The 12,187-nt window shown below is 43.2% G+C and overlaps 1 protein-coding gene across 2 annotated transcripts in view; it reads left to right on the top strand.

Annotated features, from left to right (window-relative positions):
* The window catches only part of LOC110533364 (serine/threonine-protein kinase 10), a 58,377-nt gene that overhangs the window by 26,797 nt on the left and 19,393 nt on the right, over nucleotides 1-12,187 (top strand). For both annotated transcript variants that reach the window (XR_005053587.1, XM_036989717.1), the window contains exons 5-8: nucleotides 1,601-1,673; nucleotides 3,724-3,918; nucleotides 4,373-4,454; nucleotides 11,938-12,078. Coding sequence is in view for 1 of the 2 variants with exons in the window: in XM_036989717.1 (XP_036845612.1) it covers nucleotides 1,601-1,673; nucleotides 3,724-3,918; nucleotides 4,373-4,454; nucleotides 11,938-12,078 (491 nt within the window). In the remaining variant the exon portion in view is untranslated. The remainder of the gene's footprint in view (nucleotides 1-1,600; nucleotides 1,674-3,723; nucleotides 3,919-4,372; nucleotides 4,455-11,937; nucleotides 12,079-12,187) is intronic.

Genomic DNA, 12,187 nt, shown 5'->3' with positions numbered 1-12,187 from the left:
TCCCCCTTAATCTTCCTCTGTTATCCACAGTCTTAAACTATTTGGATTAATTCTCCAGTAAGCAACAACGACTTCTCATTGGACATTGTATATTGGTCACGGTTGTCTTTGGAAAAAGTGGCTGTTATCTTGTTGGAAAGCAGAGCGTGATGGGAATGTTCACATAAATCGACCCAGTTAGAAAAAGTCCTTCCCTGAGTCATCTTGGAAGAATCAGATGTGAGATGTCTTGGAATGCGGCATTCTGATAAATTCTTTCTCAATGTGATTTATAGCTAGTATTCTGTTGAGTTTCAATATCCCTGAAGTTCTGTGTGCTGAGGATTTGGGTCCAAAAGGTCTATCAGATTTTTGTTGAATCGCCACTTGCCAAACTATACGGCTGCTTTGTGGAGCCTATAATAGCTTTATAAATGTCAGTCTGAGAGAAAGGGAGGAGCAGGGAAGAGAGCAGGACTGTACTCGAAAGGGCTGCCTGATAACGCCCGTGAACTTTTAAGGACCCCCTGGGAACTCCCGCTGTCAGTGACTTCCAACCCACTGTCTGAACTTCAGACAGTCTGACTGATTTGTCATGTTACAAGGCCCTCTTCAGTGCCTCACATAGTTTCACTAGGACAGACTCCGGAGCTTTGTTTTAATGATTGGGAGAGCCTCTAATGGAAAGTTACCCAAATAAGACCGACGTGTACAGTACAGTTCTCATGGCCTGTCATTTTGCTCCATAGATGTAGAATTTGGATCTGCTCCTCAGGAACGGACAACCGATACTATTGCTGTCTGGGGAAAGTGGAGTATTTTCATCCTAGATCATAGGGTTGTCCCATTCTCAAATCAAATCAACCATCACTGAAAAGGCATTGGCCCCTAAAGAATTCCCCAAGGCCTAACAGAAATCAGACACTATACTTACAAAGGGAAGTCTGAAGTCTGTTCATGATTTAAGTAACTATATTACAAGATAATATATGACCAAAATGTTTTTATTTAACCTTTGTTTAACTAGGCAAGTCAGTTAAGAACATTCTTATTTACAATGATGGTCTAGGAACAGTGGGTTAACGACCTTGTTCGGGGGCAGAACGACAGATTTTTACCTTATCAGCTCGGGGATTCGATCTAGCAACCTTTCGTTTTACTGGCCCAACTCTCTAACCCCTATGCTACCTGCTGCCCCAGGTAGTCTCATTGTTAATAAGAATTTGTTTTTAATTGTCTTGCTTAGTAAATAAAGGTGGTAGTAACAGTATAAAAGACTACAATCTGAACTCTAGACCTAACATTGCCCTGGTCTCATCCCAGGCGGTCTCTGGTAATATCCTGAGAAAGACTCATGTGTTGCTAAAGCAGAAATAACATCTCTGTAAGTGCTGGATCATGTTTGGGGAAATGGAAAGGTCGTTTGGGATGTTATACCCTGTGCTGTAAATTGAATCAGTCAGCTTTGCGTCTTGTCTCTGATGTCATGGCAGTTTTACGGTGTAGAAACACATTCCTCCCCCGGAAGAAGAAATTAGGTTATAACACTGGCCTGTCAATCATTCTCTCTACCAAGAAATGGAGTTCTGAAAAACATTTGAACTGTTCTGTTTTCTTTCAGCGGATTTTGGCGTGTCAGCGCAAAATACCAAAACTCTGCAAAGAAGGGACTCTTTTATAGGAACACCATACTGGTGAGTACATACACATGAAAACAAAGGGGAATGACAATGGGTGTCGACACTGCCAGTGATTGTGTCCAAAATGGCACCTTTTTATTGGTCTCCGGTCAAAATGTAACGCACTATGTAGGGAATAGGGTTGTACTGCATGACTGGATGTCAAACATCTTCTTGCTACTACCCATGGTACCTATTAAACCAGTTCTATGTTCTGCTTGATATCATAATGCATAATGACATTCCTTAAAGTAGTGCCCACTCCTCAGTGTAATTTGATCATAGCCTTACAAGGCCCTAGGAAAAGCTCATGTCTTTAGTTTGATTCTGGACCTTGTGCTTTAGCTGGGCCTGGCTAGTTTGCCAATAAGCATGGTTCGGTTGAAGTTAACTATTGACCAGAGCAGGTTATCCAATGTCAATTGGGATAGCTTCTCACCCTGCCCAGGTGTTGCACAATGTTCGATAGCGTCATAAATGAGATACAGATGGAATTTCATTGTGTATTCTGCTGTGAATTTGAAGCTTATTTAAAAAAAAAAAAGATTTATTTAACCTTTATTTAACTAGGCAAGTCAGTTAAGAACAAATTCTTATTTACAATGACGGCCTACCAAAAGGCATCCTGTGGGGATGGGCTGGGATTAAAAATAAAATATAAATATAGGACAAAACAAACATCACAACAAGAGGGACAACGCAACACTACATAAAGAGAGACCTAAGACAACAACCTAACAAGGCAGCAACACATGACAACACAACATGGTAGCAGCACAAAACATTATTGGGCACAGACAACAGCACAAAGGGCAAGAAGGTAGCGACAACAATATATCACGCAAAGCAGCCACAACTGTCATTAAGAGTGTCCATGATTGAGTCTTTGAATGAAGGGACTGAGATAAAACTGTCCAGTTTGAGTGTTTTTTGCAGCTCATTCCAGTCACTAGCTGCAGCAAATGGAAAAGATGAGTGACCCAGGGATGTGTGTGCTTTGGGGACCTTTAACAGAATGTGACTGGCAGAACGGGTGTTGTATGTGGACTACCTTAAGCTTTAAACCCTCAGAGGTAGTAATCACACCTGTGCGGAGTGGGGCATTCTTCTTACTAAACCTCATGACCTTAGTTTTGGAGGTGTTCAGAACAAGTTTAAGGGTAGAGAAAGCTTGTTGGACATTTAGAAAGCTTTGTTGTAGAGCGTTTAACACAATCTGGGGAGGGGCTAGCTGAGTATAAGACTCATCTGCATATACATGGATGAGAGTGCTTCCTACTGCCTGAGCTATGTTAATGTAAATTGAGAAGAGCGTGGGGCCTAGGATTGAGCTTTGGGGTACTCCCTTGGTGACAGGCAGTGGCTGAGGTGGCAGATTTTCTGACTTTATACACTGCACTCTTTGAGAGAGGTTGTTAACAAACCAGGCCAAAGACCCCTCAGAGACACCAATACTGCTTAGCCGGCCCAGAAGAATGGAATGGTCTGTATCAAAAACTTTGGCCAAGTCAATAAAAATAGCAGCACAACATTGTTTAGAATCAAGGGGAATGGTGACATCATTGAGGACCTTTATGGTTGCAGTGACACATCCATAACCTGAGCGGAAGCCAGATTGCCGTGAGAATACTACAGACATCAAGAAAACCAGTCAGTTGATTATTTTTACAACACTTGATAAACAGGGCAAAATTGAAATATGCCTATAACTGTTAACAGTGTACCATTTCTTTATGGAACGTGTCACTTTTGATCGTAAGCAAACACTGCATACCCCTCTCTCTAGAGCTCAGATAAAGTATGTTATTATGCCTACTATCCACTTGGTCAGTAAACATAGCTCAATCGAAAGTGTGTTGACATGCAAATATTGTCCGTGAGCTTGGAATGTGAACTATTTACAACTTTTGCAATATGCCAACAGCAATAAATGTGAGGGACGTTTCAGATGAATCATATGAAACCTAAACATTGAAGTTAATCTTTTTTTTTTGTTGTCTTAAAACGCCAGAGGGAATTTGTCCACCATATTAGAGATCCTCTATTGTACTATGTTGTATTCTAGGATGGCTCCTGAGGTGGTGATGTGTGAGACCATGAAGGACGCGCCGTATGACTACAAGGCTGACATCTGGTCCCTGGGCATCACCCTGATCGAGCTGGCCCAGATCGAGCCCCCGCATCATGAACTCAACCCCATGAGGGTCCTGCTGAAGATAGCCAAGTCTGAGCCCCCTACCCTGGAGCAACCCAGCAAGTGGTGAGAGGAGAGGAGGGGGCAGAGAGGAGGGGCCATAGAGGTCTACGGGTCTACATCTGTCCTTTAAACTAAGCCGCCAGAAGCCGGTGAACACAGCAATATGAGTGTGTAAAGCTGTGGATTTTCTAATCCGTTTTTATGAGGCGGTGTGTTCCATTGCTCAGCAGATGCGAGAGCTCGGGCCTTTTCCCCCACTCCCCAGGTGCTGAGAGCTCTCTCCAGATGAGAAGAGCATTGCTAGTGAAAGCTTTATTTGTCGAAAGAAATATAGCCGTGATTAAAGTAATGATTACCCACCTTGCAGAGCTGTGCAGCCAACTGTGTACCACATTCCTGAATCTGTTCCGTTCTAGCCTCACTGTGTCATTAAGTTATCTAGTGAAAATATCACCACCACCCCATCAGTCCTTCTCCCTTCTTTGATTAATGTTCCCGGCATTCTGTGTGTTTTAAGGTCACGGGAGTTTAAGGATTTCCTGAAAAAGTCGTTGGATAAGAATCCAGAGAGTCGGCCAGACGCCGCACAGCTCTTGGAGGTAAGCTAGCCTCAGACACACTATATATACTGTTGTATACCTCGCTCTGATGTATGAGGACGTTCTCCCTCTGTCTTTTTCTCACTCTTCACAAGTCCACTATCTTAACCTCCCAAAACATCAGCTGTTTCAGACACAAGAGGAATGGTGACATGATACGATAGGCAAATGAGCAGTACCATAAAAAGGGCATTGGGTAGATGGAGAGTGCGGAAGAGGGGGCAAGAGAGAACGTGGAAATAGACGAGGTGTCTATTAAAATGCAGGAGCCACAGCTTCCTGTCTGGGTTCCACAGCAGAGGGTAATGCTAGCAACTTGCATTCCTGTTTCCAACTAATGGCGCTTTGGGATTTCTCCTTATTCTCTCCACCCTTTGCCAATTACAGAGCCCAAAGCCTGCTGGAAGTTTAGAGGGAGATGGGAGTGGTCGTGTTCAGTGCTGCACGGAAGGTTTTGATCGCTATCATATTTATGTTTCTAGCCCGGTTAGATGGCATTGATGGCAATAAGCCCATTGAACAGCATTCATCCGCACCATCTGTGACTCATGACATAGATCAGGGATCATCAACTAGATTCAGCCGCGAGACAAGTGGATGGTCAGGGGGCCAGAACATAATTACAAATAATTTGTCAACTGAAAATTGACCGCCAGAACAGATAATATTTGACTAAAACATAATAATTTCAAACCTTTCTTACATTTATATACAATCACATATCTATCTAAAAACATTTTTGCTCAGCAAACTTGGGGGGCTAAATGAATTCACCCACAGGCCGCCAATTGGCAAACCCTGACATACATTGTGACAGGGGGAGGAGGCCTTGGGGTTACTTCGTGTTGTGGATCACTAATTAATAGACAGACTGGAAATCTAATTAGAGGGCAGTTTAATTACATCCATTATTCCAGTGAAAACTTGGACGATGTCCATGTGCTATATATTATGTCAGGGGACAAACATAAGTCTAGTCAATGTGACTGTAGCTCTCTTCTCTCCCCCTCTCTGTTATGGCATGTTATCACAGCACCATAGTGCCCTCCAAGCTCCTCACTAAGCTAAGGACCCTGGGACTGAACTCCTCCCTCTGCAACTGGATCCTGGACATCCTTACGGGTCGCCCCTAGGTGGTGAGTGTAGGCAACAACCCATCTGCCACGCTGACCCTCAACATGGGGGGGGCTCTCAGAGGTCCGTGCATAGTCCCCTCCTGTACTCCCAGTTCACCTACAACTCCATTCAATTTGATGATGACATGATGGTGGCAGGCCTGATCAATGATGAAGATGAGACAGCCTATAGTTTATCAAGAAAACGTCACAATAGCGTTCGACTTGTCTGCTCCCAAAAACGTTTTCGACACGCATCTGTAAAATGATAGTCTAGAAACTAAAGCTTTGGTTGTCTTCCTCTCAGGCTTCCATGTCTTCTCCCTGGACCTCCTAAATTGGCTCGTTGTCAGGTTCAAAAAGCCTAAAATTTGCTTGTATTGGTCAGCCTGTTGCGTGCTTTGGTGTGTGTGTGTGTTCCCAAACAAGGACCAGGCAGCTGATGTTGGTGGAATTTGGAGGATGATGAGATATGTTGGCACGACTGCCATATTGCATCTCCATTCCAAAGCCCTTGCTTGGAAGTGTACTTCGCCAGACTGCTAAGAACCTTGCCCTCATCCAGGCCAAGGTGGCAAGACACGGTAGTGATGACACCATAGGCCTTGTTGATCTCTGCACCAGACAGGATGCTCTTGCCAGCATACTTTGGGTCCAACATGTACGCTGCGGCATGTAAGGGCTTCAGGCAGAAGTCATCATGCTTTTTGATGTATTTCAGAACTGAAGTTTCCTCTGCTTGGAGCAACAGTGAAGTGGGTAGCGCAGTGTGGATTTCTTCTCTTACATCTGCAAGCAGAGTCTGAACATCAGACAGGATGTCTCCCTCAATCTGTGCAATGGCAACTGCTATAGGTTTCATGAGTTTCAGGCTGCTTACCACTCTTTCCCAAAACACATAATCCAGGAGGATCCTCTTGATGGGGCTGTCCATATTGGCAGACTGTGATATAGCCATTTCTTGGAGAGATTCCTCCCCTCCAGGAGACTGTCGAACATCATGACACCACCACCCCAATGGGGGTTGCTGGGCACCTTCAATGTGGTGCTCTTATTCTTCTCACTTTGCTTGGTGAGGTAGATTGCTGCTATACCTTGATGACCCTTCACATACCTAACCATTTCCTTGGCTCGCTTGTAGTGTATCCATTGTTTCCAGTGCCATTATGTCCTTGAGGAGCAGATTCAATGCATGAGCAGCACAGCCAATGTGTGTGTTGTGAGGGTAGGACTCCTCCACTTTAGACCAAGCAGCCTTCATGTTCGCAGCACTGTCTGTCACCAGTGCAAATACCTTCTGTGGTCCAAGGTCATTAATGACAGCCTTCAGTTCATCTGTGATGTAGAGACCGGTGTGTCTGTTGTCCCTTGTGTCTGTGCTCTTGTAGAATACTGGTTGAGGGGTGGACATGATGTAGTTAATTATTCCTTGCCCACGAACATTCAACCACCCATCAGAGATGATTGCAAAAGTCTGCTTTCTCTGATTTTCTTGACCTTCACTTGAACTCTGCATCCAGCAAATTAGTAGATAAAGCATGTCTGTTTGGAGGAGTGCATGTTGGGTGAAAAACATTCAGAAATCTCTTCCAATACACATTGCCTGTGAGCTTGAAAGGTGAACCAGTTGCATACATAGCTCGAGCAAGACATTCATCAGCATTTCTCTGACTACGTTCCTCCATTGTCTAAAAAACTTCTGATTCATGAGCTGTTGCTGTTTATAAGGTGTCTGATTCCTCATTTTCATCTCGAATAGAAGTAGAGGGACTTTTGTCAGAGGTTGTGAGCGCTGAGGGAACTTTATGCACTTGGCCAGATTCTGCATCTTTGTTGCATTCTTCACATGATTTGGTACAGTATTTCCAATTTACACAGCTTTTCCTTCTACATTAGCTGCAGTGAAATGTCTCCACACATCAGATAGTGCCCGTGGCATTTTCCTGTAAAGATTAGAAAAAAGGAGGTAAAAGACCCCAAATTCAATTCCATGTACAGATAAATAGTTAAGCAGTTAGATTAAACAACACCTTTGTGAGATAAGATGCATTTTTTTAAATGAAACATGTATGGAAACAGGAATTAACACTAGCAGAAATTGTTAACAAGTTAGAAATTATTTAAACACTGTAGGCTACTATTTACTAGTTAACAAAAAATCATGGATGTCGTATAAAATATATTCACCCCAGCCAGTATTGTAATCAAAACCAGAAAGCATGTAGTCCTTGGCTCGGACAGTGTCGTAGTGCGGGCTCAATAGCATCTCATTAGTGTGCAAGATCTTAAGATTCAGCTGTACATGTGATGTGACAAAATTCCCAGGCTTACCTTCTCGTGGAAAATTTTCAGAAAATATCTGGAAAATTCCCGTGAAGTTTCCAACCCTAGTCAGAACTGCACATTTTGTAATGATTTCACATTTAGCTCCATCATCAGAGTTATAGGGCAATCAGTAAACCTCCATTTATCATGCATTTTCAGATATGTGAGGGTAGCTAGCTAGCGAATGCTCATTTAGCTTGCTTCATCAGGGATTAGGCTTTTGGAAAGGGCTCAACATCTTCTGGTAAAGTTGTCAGTCAGACTTCTGTCATCACTATTATAGATGGCAAGCAAATCAAACAAAATGTGGATATAGTCATCTAGTTTATCCCTTGTTAACATCTACGGGATTGTTGTCCCCTTCACCAGACGGTTGAGCTAACCTGAGCTAATGTGATTAGTATGACGTTATAAGTAACGAGAATTTCCCAGGACATAGACATATCTGATATGGGCAGAAAGCTTCAATTCTTGTTAATCTAACTGCACTGTCCAATTTACAGTAGCTATTACAGTGAAATAATGCCATGCTGTTGTAGGAGAGTGCACAGTTGTGTACTTGAAAATGTATCAAAAAAACAATTGGGCACATTTTATACAACATTTTGAACTGTAATGCAACGGTTCATTGGATCAGTCTACTAGCTAGCGAGTACATTTTTTGAATTGAACCTTTATTTAACTACGCAAGTCAGTTAAGAACATATTCTTATTTACAATGACGGCCTACCCCGGCCAAACACTAACCCGGACTACGGTGGGCCAATTGTGCGCCACCCTATGGCACTCCCAATCACGGCCGGTTGTGATACAGCCTTGAGTCGAACCAGGGTCTGTAGTGACGCCTCTAGCACTGAGATGCAGTGTCTTAGACCGTTGCACCACTTGGGAGCCCCAAATTTGATTGACATGGTCAATCAATCAATGTAGCTTATCATATCTGTCTGCAGCAATCATGGTTAAATACTATTTAACAATGTTGAAAAGGGGATGATGTAGGCTAACTTCACTAGTTAGGCCTACGTTGGTTGGAGAAAACAGTACATTAGGTCTACTTACCATTATGTTTAGCCAAATGTACAAAGTTTCTACCGGTAGCTTGTAAAGTAAACATTATCAACTATATATGTAGGGTCTTAATTTGATCACCCTTTTATTGCTGAGGGTTTTCCTGCACTTAAGGAAATGCAAACTAGTGTATTCAAGTTTTAAAAAGGCTTCTAAAGTTTGTCATTTCAACTTTAAAATGTCAACCTCTACAAAAAAATCCATGAATTATAATCCACATAACAATTCACATTTCTTGTTGTTGAAGGATTATTTTCCTGCTGTAGCAAACTGGCTCAAACAGTAACGTTACATGGGCAAATGGGCCCTTCTGCTGCTTAATTCCCCCATGAAGGATGGGGAAATGAACATGAACCACTCATACTTACTAGTCAGGTATAGTTCACTTATTTTATATCACTCAAATATCCAATTAATGTTGGCTACTGTCACGCAACTGAAATGACATGATCAATTGATGTTTACTGATCATTAAAATCATGCATTTTACTTGCTGTAGGCATATAACGCTGATGGAGCTGTTTTGCATGGAATAATCAAAAATGTGTAGTTCTGACTTTGCTCTTCAAGAGGTGATGATATTAGAACTAAATAATTTAAATGTATTTAACAATCCCTTGAAAACAGCACACAGTCACCAAAAATGTTTGACATGGGCCCTCAGATCCTCAAAATATTATACAGCTGCACCATTGAGATTATATTGAGTGGCTGCCTCACAGCTTGGTATGGCAACAGCTTGGCATCCGACAGTAAGAAGCCACAGAAGGTTGTGCGTACGGCCCAGTACATCACTTGGGCAGAGGTCCTTGCCATCCAGGACCTCCTATATCAGGCAGTGTCAGAGGAAGGCCCTAATTTCTCAGACTCCAGCCACCAAAGTCATAAACTGTTCTCTCTGCTACTGCACAGCAAGCAGTACCAGAGAGCCAAATCCGGGACCAAAAGGCTCCTGAACAGCTTCTACCCCCAAGCCATAAGACAGCTGAACAGTTAATTAAATGTCTACCCTGACTATTTACATTGACCCCCCCCCCCCCCTTTTTAGTTGCACTGACTCTCTTGTACTGGCTCTATGCACACTTACTGGACTCGACACACACACTCACACATACTACACTGACACTCCAACACACGAACACACACTACATACGCTCACACACACACACACACACACAACACACTCACACATGCTTATTGACGCCACACTCACCCAGAGACACACTTTCACACTCTTCACATACGCTGTTGCTACTCTGTTTATCTATCCTGATTGCCTAGTCACTTTTACCCCAACATACATCAAATCAAATGTTATTGGTCACATACACATGGTTAGCAGATGTTAATATGGGTGTAGTGAAATGTTGTGCTTCTAGTTACGACAGTGCAGTACATATTACCTCAACTACCTTGTCCCCTGCACATTGACTCGGAACTGGTACTCCTTTTATAGTCTCTTTATTGTTGTTTTATTCTTACTATTTATTTGTATATTATTTAGATTTCTTACTTTTGAACTGCATTGCTGGGAAAGGTTCTCGTAAGTATTGTATTCGGCGCATATGACATAACGATTTGATGACCATGGTCGCCTCATCCCATATGAGGAATGTTGTATACATGTTGTCTACACAACCACATGATGAAGTATCTTAACTCCCCACGGCCGTGATGGTGGATCTGGTGGGGACCATCTTGGCCTAACCACAGATCTAGGATCAGATTACCCATGCCCAAATTCTAACTGGACCAGCAGTTGGGAGTAACTTCAGCCATTCTGTGCCTCTACCTCTGGGCCATTTGGTTGACAAGAAAGCATTTGACACACCGTGGCCCATCAGCAGTCCAGGCCAGGCCTGGGTGAGAGAGGCTACAGCGGTGAAGCACTCCCCTGTAGCCGTTTGCTTTCTTCACCCATTGTACGTTGGCTTAGTGTAGCGCTGGTTGTCTGGGCTCAGATGTCATAGTACACATGTTGAAGCCGGAGGGGCAGAGTCTACCATAGTAGGAGTGTTGATATAGGATCAGCTTTGCCTTTTAGATCATAATGAATAAGATTACATGGACCGGGGGAGGGCTGATCCTAGATCAGCACTCCTACTCCGAGGTGCTGGGTCTCAGAATGGGGCTGCGGTGTAGAAGGACTCACTGTTCAGCTCAGCAGAAACCAAGCTTGTGGTTTTTATAATAGTTATAGAGAGGTACCGTGTACCCAGGAAGTGATGTGTTTTAGAATGTCTTATCATTTCTCTTGGATTTCCAGCGCGAAGTCCATAAGTCTTAGTGACTTGTTTTAAAATACTTCTCACTGTTTTATTTGATACCCTAGACACTGCTGTGTGGTGTTCAAGTACAGCACTTTGCCTGGCGTTCTCCTGTCACCTGTGTGATAGCTGGCACTCTGTTCTCCCCTGACTCATTGCTGACTTGATTAATTTTATGTAATTGGAGAAGTTAAAAGCTATTGCTAATGCTACCACACAGATTCAGGCAGCCCAGAGTGTCCCTTTGCGCCTTAGCCAGTCTCCTCTCACATGCCTACCTGCACCAGCTGGGCCAATTAAATTACCTGTGGTGCAAATCACCTGAATAATGGATTACTTTCTCTTTTATCTTCTCTGGGCTACCTGAACCTTTTCACAGCCTTGTTTGTGGCTGTCAAATGATCCCCTCTTAAGCCAGCTCATATTCATTCACTCTAATTAAATTATTCTTCTCTTTTTAGCTCTGTCTAATCTAGGAACTTGGTATCATAAGCACATGTGGATTTGGGGTAATAAACTCTTCATTGTTTCATCAGGGTGAGCTCATACCCTGGTCTCTGGTATTCTTGCCATGGGTCGATGCAGGTGGCACATTAAGTTTCTCCCTTCAGTGAAAGTTCCTCTTTGCTTTCTATGCCCCCGGTCACTGTTCTATGTTCTTGGGTTGTAACATGGTTGTCCTGACTCCCTCTTGCCTCTGCCCCCCAGCACCCCTTTGTCTGCTCGGTGAAGACTAACAGACCCCTGCAAGAGCTGGTTGCCGAGGCGAAGGCTGAAGTCATGGAGGAAATTGAGGACAATAGAGAGGAAGGAGAGGAGGATGACACCGCTGAGCTCACAGTCCCAGTGGTAAGACTTTTACTGCCAACTCTCTACTGTGTCTTCATCATCTCCCTCTTTATCGTTTGTGTGAGAAAGAGCGATATTAACAATCTCAAATAACAATTTTATTGGTCAC

The sequence above is a fragment of the Oncorhynchus mykiss genome, chromosome 10 (assembly GCF_013265735.2).
Source record: "Oncorhynchus mykiss isolate Arlee chromosome 10, USDA_OmykA_1.1, whole genome shotgun sequence".
Classification (NCBI taxonomy): Eukaryota; Metazoa; Chordata; class Actinopteri; order Salmoniformes; family Salmonidae; genus Oncorhynchus; species Oncorhynchus mykiss.
This window is presented reverse-complemented; position numbering and strand designations above follow the sequence as displayed.